The sequence below is a fragment of the Ostrea edulis genome, chromosome 10 (genome assembly GCF_947568905.1).
Source record: "Ostrea edulis chromosome 10, xbOstEdul1.1, whole genome shotgun sequence".
Lineage (NCBI taxonomy): Eukaryota > Metazoa > Mollusca > Bivalvia > Ostreida > Ostreidae > Ostrea > Ostrea edulis.
Window position 1 is genome coordinate 11,167,781 of NC_079173.1, and position 17,177 is coordinate 11,184,957.

Consider the following 17,177-nt stretch of genomic DNA (forward strand, 5'->3'; position numbering starts at 1 on the left):
ACGACCATTCTTACAACCCCCATAAGGAACATAAAATTAAAAGTTGGGCAAATGCGGATCCCGGGATATACCAGAGGTGGGATCAGGTACCCAGGAGGAGTAAGCATCCCCTGTCGACCGGTCACACCCGTTGCTAGCCACATATCCTGATCATGTAAACGGAGCAATCCGCAGTAAAAGTCAGTGTGCGAAGAAAATATAACCAGATTTTCAAACGCATGTGTCCGGAGTGTTTGCATGTGTACTTGGATGCCAATAGAAGTTTTAGGAATGAGGACGCTTTCGAGGTAATGAACGACTGCTTCGTGCACTTGCCAGACTCGGCACGAGATGCTTACCCCTCCTAGGCACCTGATCCCAACTCTGGTATATTCAGGGGTCCGTGTTTGCCGAACTATCTATTTTGCATGCCTTATAGAAGTTATGAGATTGATCACTGTTCGTTATCTTCGCCTTTCACTATACAAACGAATAACAGCAAAGACTATTTCAAATTGGTTAAAAAATCAAGACCGTCTCTGGAATCGATACTGAAAGGTTTCAGGCTCGCTCTACAAGAGGATGATCTACTAGAAGAGCTAAAAAAAAAAAAAAAAAAAAAAAAATAAAGGTGTCTCTTTACTTGTCCGATTTTGGATATGGCGGATTGGAAAAATGTATCCACAAACATAATTTTTATTACAAACCGGTATTTATCGCAAACTCCTTTATCTTGTGGTATAAATGTGAGGTTTGTTATGTCTTATGACTTTTCTGAGGTATAATTGAAAGTTTATAGATGCACTATCATGAAGTATACTTATAAGATATACATGTAAATCGCAATTCCGGCACACCCAAATTCCTTCATATATTGACATCCTTATTATTCAAGGGGAGACATATTGTTTTTGTACTTTCTGTCGTGTGAACGGGTCTCCTCCAAAATGGCTTATCGGATAGATTTGAAACTTTGTAAATGCTTCTTTGCCATTTGTAGATGTGCATACTGTCCGGAGAGGAGGATCCAATTATTTTCCTGAAGGTCATAGTGGATCTAAGAGGGGTGGAGGATGGTAAAATAGCTTGTGAACTCTTCTCCTCCTCTATGGATTATCCGATAGACTTGGAATTTGTACAATACTTCAATGCCATTTGCAGATGTGCATATTGTAGGGACAGGGGGATACATTGTTGTCCTTAAAGTTATAGTGGATCTGAGGGAGGGGGTATAAAATAGTTTGTCAACACTTCTCCTATGTGTCTTATTGGAGTTCATAATATCTCTGTTTCTGCTCATTCTTTCTCCTCCACATCATGCAGCACATTAAGGGAAGGAGGTTTCATTTGGAGCACTTCTGATTTGGGGAGACATTTGTTTTTCATAAAAACAATCTTTAATTGAAATTCTATATCTCATGAATCTTCTTCGTATAATTTATATTTCATATCAGGTAAGAAACCTTCAATTTTAGTTTGCTTCAATTGACGGACTCGAGAGAGAAAACTGTTTATGGATCTGAGTGATGTGGACGGTGTACATCACATTTTGAGGTTGATTGGTGCCAATCAAAATGTATTCTAACAGACTTGAATCATGATCCAATAAATAGAAATTACACAAATGCTACATATCAATTAATTATTGTAACATTACATGCTCTGGCAAACTAAAGTTAAATAGAATCGTTTTGATGAGTTTCCAATTCTCTCTCTCTCTCTCTCTCTCTCTCTCTCTCTCTCTCTCTCTCTCCATTTTGCTAGTTAACAGCGGAGAGAAATAAACAAACCATGTTATACAATTTATATTTAATGACATAATACCCAAGCACACGTAAAGGTATTACCAAGGCAACCAGAGTCCCAATACAACAATAAACAGGTAGGTCAATTCCAACATTGTTTAACACGTCACTTCCGGTGATGATCTGTGTTTCATTTTTGCAATTGAGATAGATTTCGGAATTTCCACATCTGCAAATATAAGGAAACTTGTAATATTGTTTTGGGTGTGAATAATTCTGTTTAATTAACATATTAAGAAATTAGACAAAAATTCTAATCAATGGTACGCATACTTCTCGAGTTTTGCTGTTGTCCATAATATGTTGTGATAATTTCAAGAGTGACGGTGAAGCGAAATCCGTTTGCATTTCTTATTACGCTGAACTATTATTGATTGATTGATTGTATCTTGCTTAACGTCTTGTTCGAGAATTTTTCACTCATATGGAGACGTCACCAAGACCGGTGAAGGGCTTCATTATGAGATTGATCACTGTTCGTTATCGTCACCTTTCATGCTAAATGATCTTTATTGTGCCACAACTGTTGTGACATGGGGCCTCAGTTTTGCAGTCTCATCCGAAGGACCGTCCCATTTAGTCGCATCTTACGACCCTTAACACAACCGGGTTCAAGCTTTTGAAATAATTATTAGTTTCAGCCAATCTGGAATACTAAAATTCATTACAGTGCTTGGAATATTATCCTTACCGGAATGGCTCGATGTCCCCGAACAACAAAGTCACAATGGCGGCGAACGGATAATGGAGAATGGACAGATACTTAGCCCAGCTGAACCATGTTGGAAAGGACGTGTTGAAAAATCCCCCTGTATTATAGATTCAGATAAAAAAAAATCATCCAATAAAGTAAATGTTCTTGTGAGATGTTATCTCGCGTTCTTTAAATTCTAGATGGACATATTGCTTTTATAAAGTAAAAAAATAATAATTTTAAAAAAGTATTTATAAAACAGTTTTCTTTTAACCAACTCTACTGATTAAATATGTGCAATAATTCAATATGTGGATGATAATGTCATATAAGATAAACGTTAACAATTCACTAACCCATTGTCTTCGTGCTCGCTTTCTTTCTTAATAAATAAAACTACAATAATTCAGTATATCTAAATCTAAAGGTGTGACAATTAAAATTTCTAGATCATCAAGCATTAGTTTTGTGTTTAAGATACTCGTTTCCTGAACAGGAGATCCCGGGTTCAATTCTAGAGGACGTTACTGTTTCATTATAAGTAAAGACACAAGTTGTTTGAAAAAGACCTCAGAAAACGGGGCCTCGTGTCACAGCATGCGCTAATACAGTATAGCACCCTCACCCCCTATGGGTCCCTTGTAATAATAAGTCTTCAGTACCCATTGCTTGTCATAAGAGGCGACTAAATGAGGCGGACTTTCGGATCAGACCGCAAAAACCGAGACCCGTGTCACAGCAGGTATGGCACGATAAAGATCCCTCTCTGCTCAAAGGCCGTAAACGTCGAGCATAGGCCTAAATTTTGATATCCTTCACCGGCAATAATGACGTCTCCGTGAGTGAAAAATTCTCGAGAGTGACGTTAAACAATATAAAATCAATCAATAAATCACCCCTATGGACTTGTACGCCATGCATAGGTTAAAACCTGTTGCACTTCATCTTTTAGCCGATAAGATCTTTATGTAAGTGAACATTTTCGAATGGAACAGGGTTTTATTTGTTATTTTCCGTCCCGTTCAGGACATTTCCTGCGTCGAACTTTCAACCCCAATCGTGTCTTGGCCTTATGAAACCTAAGACGCTGAAATAGTGACTGGTACTTCACCAGACGCTCAGCATTTGGAAATGTGGGTCGCGGTTCTCTCGGATATCACCTAAAACAGAGGTCCCAAGTGGCGAAAGGCATTGGCAAATTTAAGAACGCTCATTGCTTCGTTCCTGAGTGTCGTATATAGGTCTAATTTTGTGGCACTTTACATTAATTTTATATATATATATATATATATATATATATATATATATATATATATATATATATATATATATATATATATATTCATTTATTTCCCAGAGCCTACTCTATAACAATTTTAAAATAACTAACTAATATAATAGGGCAGCTGCCAGGGATGGGGCCCTGACTAAGCTCCCTCAATATATAACAAAGTTTTTACTAAAGTACCACGCAGGGTACATATTAACTAATTTAGATGTACATTCATTGAATACATAAATTTCATTGCATGTCAGAGTAATATTGTCATAGTTGACATTTAAATATATAGGTTATACAGTATTCATATTGTATGATGATCAATGTAACAATGAGTTAGTAGATTACAACAGTGCCATAATGTTAGATATAACTTTACATTAATTGTAGCTAGTGAAGTCTCGATTACAGTAAAAGTTCTCGAAGTGACGTTAAATAAAAACATAACACAAGATTTACGTTAAAGATATGCAGATGGATCATTTAGAAAAAGAAAAAAAAATGACGCTAATCTGGGACAGCCATATCAAATTCCTACCAAGCATAAATTTTACAACCACCGTGTATAAATTCTTACCTAGTAGAATGAATATCACCATTGTGGTGTTTACGACAGCAAAACTGTATTTAACATTTTGGACAAAGGCGCCAACGATGTACCCTAAACTCTTTAAGTAAGTACAGTATAATGGATTAATCATAAATCAAGCTTATTCGTGATAATTTTACTTTTGTGAACATTAAAGCTATATGTGCCGTAATTTTAGGATATTATCGTAGGAATAAAAACATGTGGGTTTTTTTTAATGCAAATTGTGCAATTTAACTCAATCGGATTAAAAATATTATATTTTGCTTACGAGATGTAACTATGCAAGAACAAAAACAGACGGTCATTAGAATTATTGGAGGGGTGTTTTTTTTCGACGTCCAAAATTTCAATCTCTACCCAGAGTTATCGTTCCCGCTACGCTTCACAAGTACCTCTGTTAATGTCAAAAATTAACTTAGCATATCAAACTGTAATAATATCTAAGCAAATCAAACACTTTGTCTGAATTTTTTAATAGCAGAAAATGGTGAGTATGAGACACCTGAGCGAATTCAAAGGTCTTATATAGATATTCATTCATTCAATAATACCAGAATAATCATGTCAACCTACTTTAAAATTTAAAGCTTAAAACTGAAACTTGTAAAATTATCATATATGATGATCAAGATATAGGGCTCACGACCGATGTGACCGGTCGATAAGAGATGCTTACTCCTCCTAGGCACCTGATCCCACCTCTGGTGTGTCCAGGGGTCCGTGTTTGCCCTCTATTTTGTATTGCTTATAGGAGTTATGAGATTGATCACGGTTCGTTATCTTCACCTTTCAAGAAATATGGAAAAGTAAGTTTTGCCAAGAATCTTGTCATTTAGACGTTGACAGATGTGTTGTAGCGTAGCGTAATACGTCCTCTGGTGAGAGATTGCAAATATTTATTGGACGTAGGTCACTCGGATCACCTCGGTCGACTCCATCTAACCTCGGATGTATGATGTTTTCCGCCATAGTACGTAAACAGTGACGTATAACATGTTTAACGTCACTGATCAACTGGAACTACAGATAGCTCCCGCGAAATACAGTCCATTTTAATATACATGTATAACATTCATTATTTGTAACTATTTCTTTTTCCGAAAAAGAAAACAGTTTTCTAAGGAAAACTCGATAAATTCGTTTAAAAAAAATTTTGAGCCGTACTTTCTGAAAGTGGAAGTTCTTCCGGAAGAGTAAATAGACGACCGCATTGCAAATGTTCTAGGCGTAGCTACATATCAATTCACGTCATACATCCGAGGGTAGATATGGGGTATTGTAATCTACTGAAGTCTGCAGAATGGGACGTATGCGTAAACTCTAATTTTCTATGTCCTAATCTTTTGAGCTCGCTTTGTTCGCTAATATGTCGACGATGCTACCATTAGACGAGTTCGACTAGATATCTCCAATTTCAAATATCTCGTGGGGATCTGGGTTAGAATAGGTCCTCAGTAACCCTTAATTGTCGTAAGAGGCGACCAAATGGGGCGGTCTTTCGGATGAGACCGCAAAAACCGAGGTCCCGTGTCACAGCAGGTGTGGCACGATATAGAACCCTCCCTGCTCAAATACTATAAGTGCCGAGCATAGGCCTAAATTTTGCAGCCCTTTATCGGCAATGGTGACGTCACCATATGAGTGAAATATTCTCGAGAGGGACGTTAAACAATATTCAATCAATCCAATTTCAAACAATTATATCATAATTCTGTTTATATACGACAAAGTGAAGATAATGCACAGCAATGAAATTCAATCTTATTCTTCATATAAATACAAAATTGAGATTAGAGCAAACACACACCCCTGGACACATCAGAGGTGGCATCAGGTGCTCAAGCGTAGTAATTATCCCCTCTTGACCGGTCCCGCCGTAAGCTCGATATTTTGATAAGGTAAACGGAGTAATCCGTAGTCAAAATTAGTATGACGGAACTGCCTAAGAAAAGGTATGAAAACTTCAAACAGCACTTGCCTTAATGAGAGACTTTATTTGCAAATTAGATCATTTTGTTGAAATGTTGACCTCAAACGAAACTGTTGAAACTCATGGATCATCAACTTATTTGTCAGTAGCCTGCCTCGATTGAAAAATTGATCATACGAAGAACGTACGTTTATTGAATCAGTTGAGGGGCATAAACAGCATTACATGTATCTAATATGTCAACATTTGAATTGTTAAAGCTTAATGGCGAAGAAAGCGTTCCAGTGGTTTGAAATGAAAGTCTACCTATGGTGGAAATGGAGGAAAACCTTGTTTTTAAATTCCTTTGTAGTGGATCAGTGTCCGATGCTATTTTGGGGCGAGTTTTGTAATGCACGCACATGTATGTGCTACCTCAGAGACAGAATCGTCCTTATTTTGACATTTCAATTTTGAAAACTAATATCCATATGCATAGCTTGAAAATTGTGGCATTTATTTTGATCACTTAGATCTGATTGAAAAAATTTTGAATGGGACATAAGGCAAACAATGAAAAAAAAATCCAAAACAATCAAAGTTAGAACTCCTGATTTTAAGTTCACGAGAATTGATGCTGCTCAGTACTATCGTCAATTCTAGCACTCTGATAAATGGAATTTTACATTATTTCTTCACCTGTAATGTAAAACAGCTCAGGAGGTTCAGTCCCACATACATGACGCATTCGATCGGACCACCAAACCCCACAAACCAGAACATCGCAGTGAGTTGTGCTACTGGAAGTACAATGCTCATGGGCAGTCCGCTGACCATCTTGGCAGTGTAGTAGGCAGAGAGGCGGTAAGCGCCGGATTTCCGCTCTTTCCTGACCACTTCTAGCTCCTCCATAACTTTGAAAGACGACCAAAAACAAAACAAAAGAATGTTACATATTTAAGGGGGGGGGGGTTTAAGTATCTCCGTTACTGGTTGATATAAATACAGAAATCAAGTGAATATACACAGAACAGTAAGTAATATACACAGAGGAAATCAAAGAGCTGGCCATGGAATACAAAAATCGCGTTATTTGAATACAAAGGTATTATCCATCATAACAACTTTCAAAACATGTCAAGAATGCATGAAAACACCAGCGACAAATTCCTCATCCATCATCACAGTAATGCATCTACACTGTGCATACGTACGTAGTTCGGGCAATTAACGCGCGGTAGATAATAAGCGTTCTATGTTATAAAACTGCAGGTATCTCTTGAAAACAAGAGCAACGCTAACGCTGCAAAATACGCCTATACAATGCATCCATGAACGTAGTGATATTCCAAGAAAGGATTAACATCCCAAAACAAATTTTATTGGAACTACCATAGGCACAGATTGTGCTCCTTAATCAGCAGACCTGTTTATATATTCTTACATGGCAGATTTTATTCGAACGCTTCTACAGCAGAAGAAAAAAAATCTATTGCTATGGCCTTCAGCTCAACATTTAGATATATCGACAACGTTTCATCTATTAACAATACTCATTTTCATTTACAGTATAGTGTATGTCGATTGTATATATCCCAGTGAAGTCGAAATAAAAACGTCATGGAGTCTTCTACATCTGCTTTATATATGGATGTTCTATTAGACATAGATGTTAATGACAAACTAACAACTCAACTTTATGCCAATGGGATGAAATCAACTTCTCCATCGTTAGCTTCCCTTATGTTTGTAGCAATATTCCATAACTACCTACATTGATATGTATGACGTTAATATCTCTCAAATGACTCGACATGCAAGATCATGCTCTGCGTATGCTCAGTTTGTAGATCGCGACAGCAATCGGAACATCACTCGGCCTATTCCGGAGCCGAGTGATGTTCCGATTGATCGCGACAGGTTATTGAAAAATAAGATGATGTTACAGGGATTTCAATAGTTTCAGCATTTCCCAAATACCATGATCGTAATATTTTTAAATGATCTACATTTGTAATTTGGAAAAAAAAACCCGGGTAGAATGCTGTTTTATGTGTTTCATATCAATTGTCAGTTCTTTACAAACTAATTTTGAATATGGACTACTCCTTTTACCTGGTCAAGATATAGGACTCACGGAGGGTGTGGCCGGTCAACAGGGAATGTTTACTCCTCGTATAGGCATCTGATCCCACCTCAAGATTGTTTGTATCATATAAAGATAGGGCATATGAATTATAGTATCTAGAAATGGCCCGTTTATCATACTGTTTATCTAGTATTGAACATGCTAATAGGTATATGTTGTTTTGGGAATACATGACATCATGAGTTCGTAAGACATGAATGAAATGTATCCATGAAAATTGTACTTTGTAGACATTTAAAAATATGTACCACTTTTCATATTACATTGTCTTCTAATTTTTCTAATATCTCTAACAAATGTCCTCTCTGGGAAGCCCCTAGCCCGTTGTTTGTGTTTACAATGTGTCGTCTTTAAATATTGTGGTATGAAACACGGTAACAGTCATATTGAATTTGCCAAATTTTTAAAATAAATTCAAATGGCCATATCTTGAAAACGCCCCAACATAGTCAAACAACCTTCATTTACCTTTATTTTATACACACGTTCACAATATCATAGTGTAGAAAAATTGCAAGAGGGGTGGGGGTGGGGGATAATGTGTTACTGGCCCAAGGTCTATGTGGAGATTTGAAAATATGCATCAGATCCATAATCGCCATTAGCATTCTTATCAGAAAAACTAAAATATTTGTGAAACTTCTGTCATGTAAAACATAAATATGAATGATGACTTTCATGGTAAACGTTTTCTCTAAATCTTATGATAGATTGTTGACAGTATTCAGATATGTTTCCAGATAGACTTACAACTGATCGTGGGCTCGAATATCATGTGAAATCCCCAAATCACCAAAGGCAAGAACACCTGTCAAAAAGTTCAACAGGTAATCAAATTACATGCATATAATGTGATGCATTTTAAGTACAAAAAGGTCAAATTCAATTCCAATGGGGTGATAAAAGGGATGCGCGTGATTTACAGTTTATACATTCTGAACGCGAACTAAACTAACTTCATATAGCATAAAATGAGAGGAAAATATTTTAATTTCTTATAATTTGACCAGTCAAAACGTTTGATGCCATTTGATGAATATATTACAATGAAATAAGCCCATGGTATAGGTAAAATATAAAAAAAAAAATCAGATGAAAATTTCACAATCATTCCAAAGCGCTTTCGCTCTAAGGCTCTTCGGTGGAATTCGAAAAACAAGAGTCGTAGAGCGAAACTGCTTTGGAATAAATGGGAAATCTTCATATGAATTTATATAGAGAGAGAGAGAGAGAGAGAGAGAGAGAGAGAGAGAGAGAGAGAGGAAGGGGGGGCTTTATATGGTGCGGCGCCGAACGAGCATGATGAAATCACAGGATTCATTTCTAGAATGTCATGTGGCGCGTCAACTTAGTTTATACGATGTAAAGAATGTTCATTAAGTCAAATGAACCCATTTAATTGCGTATTACAATGGAAATTTAATTGCATCTAATTCTCATACGATATAGATAGTTATATCGAAGACAAAGCTATAAGCATCCCCTTCTCTCTCTCTTTCTCTCTCTCTCTCTCTGATCTATGTACCTTCCAGGGTGAAGGTCAAGATATGCTTGAACATGGTGAACTGTTAATGTTGAATACTTTTAACTTCAAATATTGAATATTGACTTTGCAAGAAAGCTTTTGGTGATGCTTCTGTTTTCGGGACCTGTCCTTGGTCATGCTGGCAGTCCATTACTTTTGTGTTGTAAGTACAACCGTGCCCATAAACGCCATAATAAAAAAAATTAAGTATTCATATTCAAACCATCCCGTGGGGATCCGGGTTAGAATAGGTCCTCAGTACCCCTTGCTTGTCGTAAGAGGCGACTAAATGGGGCAGTCCTTCGAATGAGACCGCAAAAACCGAGGTCCCGTTTCACAGCAGGTTTGGCACGATAAAGATCCCCCTGCTCAAAGGCCGTAAGCGCCGAACATAGGCCTAAATTTTGCAGCTCTTCACCGGCAGTGGTGACGTCTCCATATGAGTGAAATATTCTCGAGAGGGACGTTAAACAATATACAATCAATCATATTCAAACCCCCATTTTCATTGTTACACGTTTACAGATAAACAACAATTTTTGAAAGTTTCGTACTCAGGAGCAAAAATGCAGAAAAAAAGAGAAAAATATTTCATAAATCAAACAATACGTGTGCTTAAAAAATCTCACCGCTCCCATCCGGTCATGAAAGGTGTCGAGGGAGTGTGTCATCTGGTAATATATAACACTGAACACGCAACCAAAGATCAGCGCATGTGCAATTATACATTCATCAAAAACCCGCGATCTTGACTGTTTGACATTCCGCCAGCACAACATCCGAAATTGCGTCCAAAACGAGATTCCCCACTTTCGGTTCAAGGAGCGTGCCGGAGAGGTTATAGCCATGTGTTGCAGTGACGAAACATCAAGCACAATTCCTGTAGGATCTGAAGAAAAGGAAACAGGGGTCTGCAGATGTTTACAATTATATGTCTTTGTAATATTTAGTAATAACGGGAGATGGTTTATATAAGAAATGGGTTTGTATTAGATGTGAAGTAAATCGAACTCAGATATAAGGTGGTCAGAAACATGTCGCAAATTAATACATGTACATGTATAAACTGAGTATCCTCTATGATAATTAGAGCGGGGATTCATCATATACTGCACAAAGGAGTTAAAAGTTCACAACAACAATACAACAAATATTACCCCTTTTATGATACCCTAAACAAACAACTTCATTGCTTGTCGGTGTTTTTAGGACGTTTCCATTCAGATTGGACTGCACCACACCGTGCGTGTCGGCTTCATCAGCGTGTAGAGTTTTTCCATCGTAGAACCCACTATCATCTGTTTCAATTCTGAAATTTGCTGTAAACATTTGTATGATCAGAATATGTAAAAATGAAAGATGGGATTAGTTGTTTGTTTGACGTCCTGTCGAAGATTTTCCACTCATATTGAGACGTCAGCCGCTATGGGTGAAGTACCACAAATTTAGACCTACATGTGTATGCCTAGCGGTTATGGCCGCAGAATTGACGGTTCTTTAATATGTCAACGCCGTTTTCAGGTCATATCCGAAAGATCGACCTGTGATTCTGACTTTTAAGTACCGAGCGTTTGGCGAAGGAGCAATCACTACTTATGTTTAGACGCGGTCATTGCACGAGCGGGGCTCGAACTCACGACCTCCCGGTTACGAAGAGAATTTAACCACTAAGCTACCGCGACTGATAACAATTATTAAAGACAAAATGTATATCGAATTGCATGTACCAATATCATGAAGCTAGATATATGTTTGAGAAAGACACCATTGTAAGTATCCTTAGGAGAGAATTGATCAATTTTCTACAAAATGATAGAAAATAATGCTTTAAAAGGCAATAGTTTAACATGGGTAGCTAAGTACCTCTGATGGCCAAGATAAGAAAACCTGAATTTGGGGGGGGGGGGGATGAGAATTTTGTCGGTTTCTGTAGCAGTGCAACATTTGATCGTACATGTGCAGATGAAACACCAGCTTTTTGGCCTTGGGTCTACATTAATCTTGGTAGATAAAATTATGCTGAACTCATTTTAATTTCTTTATACGATGTATATGAATATTAATGTACTAAAATGTAGCGAGTTTTATTTTGGTGAATCTTTGGAAATCACCAAAATAGGCCAAAATCATAAAATTGGCTATATGTATATGGTATTAAAATTTACAATGGCTATATCAGAACGGAAATGATATCATAGTAAAAGCAGAAGGGACACAACTCCTCGTTCACATGCAGTTTCGTTTTCCCATAATGATGACAATTTCTAAAACGTTTTTATATAAAGGGAATATAATCCTCCACAAAATGATATAAATTATCATAAAAGGCAATAATTAACTAAATATGGGTGGTTTAAAAATCATTCGAACTTTTTCTGTTAAATAACTTTGATGAGAATGAAGCCGAAAATTAAGAAAAACAAACAATCCTTATATATCCTTATGAAAAAGGGAAGATAACGGACAGTGATTAATCTCATAAACCCTATAAAGATACAAAATGAAGAGTAGGGCAGACGCGGACCTCAGGACACACCAGAGGTGGGTTCAGGTGCCTATGAGGATGTTGAATGTTAAAATTGTATCCTTTTTCTAAATATTATTGGTTGAGAATAGCTATTTCCTGAAAACAAACTACTTATAGCGGTGTAGCATGTACAAATTCAACAAAGTCCCATAATTCCTATCAAATTTGTCGAATCAAAATAATGGCACAATATGATCAACTACACATGGTGACTAACAATCCCACAAAATATGAACAGAATCCATTGAGCGGTTTCTGAGGAGTTGCGTCCACAGTGTTCCTTTAGTGTAGCATGTACAAATTCAACAAAGTCCCATAACTCCTGTCAAAATTGTCGAATCAAAATGACGGCATAATATAATTAACTGCACATGGTGACTAACAATCCTACCAAATATGAACAAAATCTGTTGAGCGGTTTCTGGGGAGTTGCGTCCACAAAGGAAAGTGGAACGGACGCACGGACACCCGTCCGGTATTTCTATGTCCCCTTCCGCGTTGCGGCGGGGAGGGGGGGGGGCAAAAATAGAAGAAGAAAAATCCGCTATACGATGTTAAAATCAGATTTCAGAAGAACGTCTTTAACCATATGTCACAACAAAATATGTCCTATCAGCAAGACAATGTTACACTCTCAATACACATTAGGAGTTTTGTAAAAATGAACATCATCGTACAGTCATTATGCGAAACTGTACGTACTTTCTTTTATCCGACTCTTCAAGAATTTTATTCACGACATCCGTGGTGGTAGTAACCAGTTCCACTGAAATATCAATACAAAAATCCACTGATGAAAGGTGAAGATAGTAGAATTAAAGAGTTTCATTCTAATTAATATCGAACACATCCAGCAATATATGCTAGACATTCCATTACAACCAAACAGTATATATAAAAATCATATTAAACAGTATATATAACTGACTAATATTACTGTGGAATCATTAGAATTCGTGGTGGCTCAATTTTCGTGGAATTCGTAGGTACCCCTCCTCACCCATGAATTTACATCCTCAACGAATAAAGACAACTATTTATATTCCAGAGTCATATTTCTTACAAAATATATAAATCCACGAAATTACGTCCCCACGAATCCGTAAAAATTCAGCAATCCACGAAAATTGGCCCCAACGAATTTAGATGATTCTACAGTAAACTGTTCCATTGAAAATCAAATCATGTACTAGCTTCACTGAGAATAATATAAAAGGTCTCCACTGGAAACGATATCAATGAACTCCATTAAAAATGATATCAACCACCTCCACTGAAATAATATCAAATATTAAACATACATGATCGAATACGTTCACGCTTTCCGATTGACCGATATTAAACAACCTAGAATGTTTCAGCGTATGTTCATCAGCACGTGCCTTAGAGATAAATATAACATTTTGATTTCTCCAACATCGGACCAAAAATAAACTTGAAATTTCAAATTTGATAGATTGATTATCATGGTCACTCAATAAGTTGTATCTACTCAACTACCGTGTACTAGAATTATTATTGTAGAATAAGGGCGACTTCTTAATTAAACGACATTTTGAATTACAATGTATAGTAACATCGAGCCCGATCTAAAGACGACCAATCGGGTATCGTTTAGTTGCAGGTTTCGGTGTCTCTGTTCAATTTGAACTATGCATTGCAGTCTTGCCGTATACAAAGATGGCCGACCAGGTATTTATTCCATAGTTTCTTGTAACAATTTTCGATGTTTTAAGTTATTATATGTACTTGTATAATACATGTAATTGTTGATATTGTCTCGGTCAATACACTACTTTAGCGACTTTCGAAGTACTTCGCAGGTCGGTAAAGCATCGTTGTGACTTAACACAAGTCAATTATTAAGTCAATAATTGTATAACACCTCCATCAAACATGATATCAAATCGATCTACTGAAAAATTATATCGTTCGAACACCTCTGCTAGTATCAATCAGCTTCATCAGACATGATATGAAATAACTCCACTGAAAATAATTTGAAACAGCTTCACAGATTTTTAAAAATAAAACAGCTTCACTGAGAATCAAATCAAACATTTTTGTCTGATAAAACACAAACCAGCTACAATGGAAGTATAAATTATAAAACAGCTCCATTGCATCACTTCTGGTAATGCAAAACACTGCTCCTAATGATGATGAACTTAAGGTAGCTCATTATACTAATGTTTTGATTAATGGCTCGTTAATACACTTCTTATGAAGCATGATTTCACCATCGAAAGAGTGATACAAGCTCTAAATTATTTTATATAATTTTTTTGTGATTTTCCCCGGAATTATAAAAAAGGGTGTCTTGTTTCCAAATAAGAGATTCTAGTGTCCAAATTTTGCTAGGATTTGGTGCATGATATGAATATCTAATAAAACATACCTAAAAGATTCAGATATAAACGTTCTAATTTTTTTGTTTAGAATTTCTTTATTATGAAAATTGAAAACGTTATTTGTGAATATTTTCTAAATCTACGGATTAAATCTACAACAAACATGTTAGTCAGAAAACAGATATATTGAAGAAATATATTATAAAAAGAAATTAAAACGAAATGAACAAATCCCAGATATAATCATTATATTCAAACGAGAGAAAAAGTTCCAATCCCGATCAAAATCGATAAAAATTACTAAAATAATCATATTGTTGCTAATTGTATGCACTGTTCATCAAGACATTTGTTTCCTTTATAAATTCGTTTAATTTGTAAACCATTTTACATCAAGGGAGTGCAGTTTTCTGATTACAATGTTCTCAATGACTACTTTTTTATAATTCCGGGCTTGATTCGAATTTGAAAAATCGTAAAATTTCTTAATTTTGACTATTTCATTTCAATTTCTTTTTAAAATATTATATTTCTCTGATATATCTTTTCTCTAATTGATATGCCCTTTGAAGATTTTATCTGTAGATTTAAAAAATATCAACAAATAACATTATCAATTTTCATAAATGTTTTTTAATCTAAACAATTAGAACGTCTATCCGAGTCGTAGACTAATAGTCTTATAGGCGTGTTTTCTTGGATATTCAAATTGTGCTTCAAACCACAGCAAAATTTGGACACTAGAGTATCTTATTTACAAACAAAGTACCTTTTTTACCATTCGGGGATAAATCACAACGATAGGCCCATGGGCCACATCGCTCACCTGAGTCACCTTGGTCCATATTTAAAGATTTCCCCCTATATATTCGCATGTAAAACTTTGATCCCTATTGTGGCCCCATCATACCCCCGGGGGTCATGATTTTAACAAACTTGAATTTTGTCAGGAAGCATTCATGTAAATTTCTACTTTTCTGGCCCAGCGGTTCTTGAGAAGATTTTAAAAGTTTTTCTCTATATCTTTGTATGTAAAACTTTGATCCCTGTTGTGGCCCCATCCTACCCCTGGTGGTCATGATTTTCACAAACTTGAATCTGCACTATGTCAGGAAGCTGTCATGTAAATGTCAGCTCTTCTGGCACAACGGTTCTAAAGAAGAAGATTTTTGAATGACCCCACAATGTTTTTGCATTTTTGTAATTATCTCCCCTTTGAGGGGGGCATGATCCTTCATTTGAACAAATTGCAAAGCCCTTAACCCAAGAAATTTTTGTGCCAAGTTTGGTTGAAATTGGCGCAGTGGTTCTGGAGAAGAAGTCGAAAATGTGAAACGTTTACAGACAGGCGGATAACAGGCGATCAGAAAAGCTCACTAGGTGAGCTAAAAACGGAGCATATGATTGGTATGTAGCGTGTAGCCAATCAGACAACGACTTTTATAATCGGTCGAAAACGAAACTAAACACGCATGGTGCGGCATCGGCAGAATGTTGTAGAATTTGTGACCGTCAATTGATTTTCGGAAAATTATTTTTTTTTAAAGAAACAATTAGAAAACGATGGATTGTCCAAGTATATTTGTCGATTGTGTTTCAACAAATTGAACAAGTTTTTAAAAATTGAAATAGATTAATAAATACATGTAACTACAACATTTAAGGGACCAAAATGTGAATTATTCATTACGTTACATATAAAATCAACACATGATGTTGAGAAAAGTACTCCACGAAGACCATTGTTTACTTTCTGTTTTTGCTCTTACTAAACTTGCTAAATAAGGAATTCCATTGGATGATTTAATTCTAGGTTACTTCGTCATCCTTTGCCCCAAACCCATGTTTTGAATACTGACTGATGTCAAGGGTTAGTGCGATATAACGAATCAATAACCCTTGACTTGCCAAGATGCTCCACTGAAAATAACATCAAACAACTCCACTGAAAATAACACCAAACAACTCCACTCAACTACTGTGGAATCATTAGAATTCGTGGTGGCTCAATTTTCGTGGAATTTGTGGGTACTCCTCCTCACCCATGAATTTACATCCTCAACAAATAAAGGCAACTATTTATATTCCAGAGTCATATTTCTTACAAAATATATAAATCCACGAAATTACGTCCCCACGAACCCGTAAAAATTCAGCAATCCACGAAAATTGGTCCCCACGAATTTAGATGATTCTACGGTATAACAACAAACAAACACCAAACAACTCCACTAAAAGTAACAACAAACAACTCCATTAAAAGTAACAACAAACAACTCCACTAAAAGTAACGACAAACAACTCCACTAAAAATAACGACAAACAACTCCACTAAAAGTAACAAACAACTCCACTAAAAGTAACAAC

The 17,177-nt window shown here is 36.2% G+C and overlaps 1 protein-coding gene across 1 annotated transcript in view; it reads right to left on the bottom strand.

The window, feature by feature from the left end:
* Positions 1 to 569: 569 nt before the first annotated feature.
* The window catches only part of LOC125666368 (uncharacterized), a 31,456-nt gene continuing 14,848 nt past the window's right edge, over positions 570 to 17,177 (bottom strand). Inside the window, exons 7-15 of the mRNA XM_056152461.1 lie at positions 13,162 to 13,225; positions 11,090 to 11,241; positions 10,562 to 10,821; positions 9,158 to 9,215; positions 6,958 to 7,172; positions 4,335 to 4,425; positions 2,476 to 2,593; positions 1,770 to 1,953; positions 570 to 578 (exon numbers count right to left, since the gene is read on the bottom strand). Of these exons, the coding sequence (XP_056008436.1) occupies positions 570 to 578; positions 1,770 to 1,953; positions 2,476 to 2,593; positions 4,335 to 4,425; positions 6,958 to 7,172; positions 9,158 to 9,215; positions 10,562 to 10,821; positions 11,090 to 11,241; positions 13,162 to 13,225 (1,151 nt within the window). The remainder of the gene's footprint in view (positions 579 to 1,769; positions 1,954 to 2,475; positions 2,594 to 4,334; positions 4,426 to 6,957; positions 7,173 to 9,157; positions 9,216 to 10,561; positions 10,822 to 11,089; positions 11,242 to 13,161; positions 13,226 to 17,177) is intronic.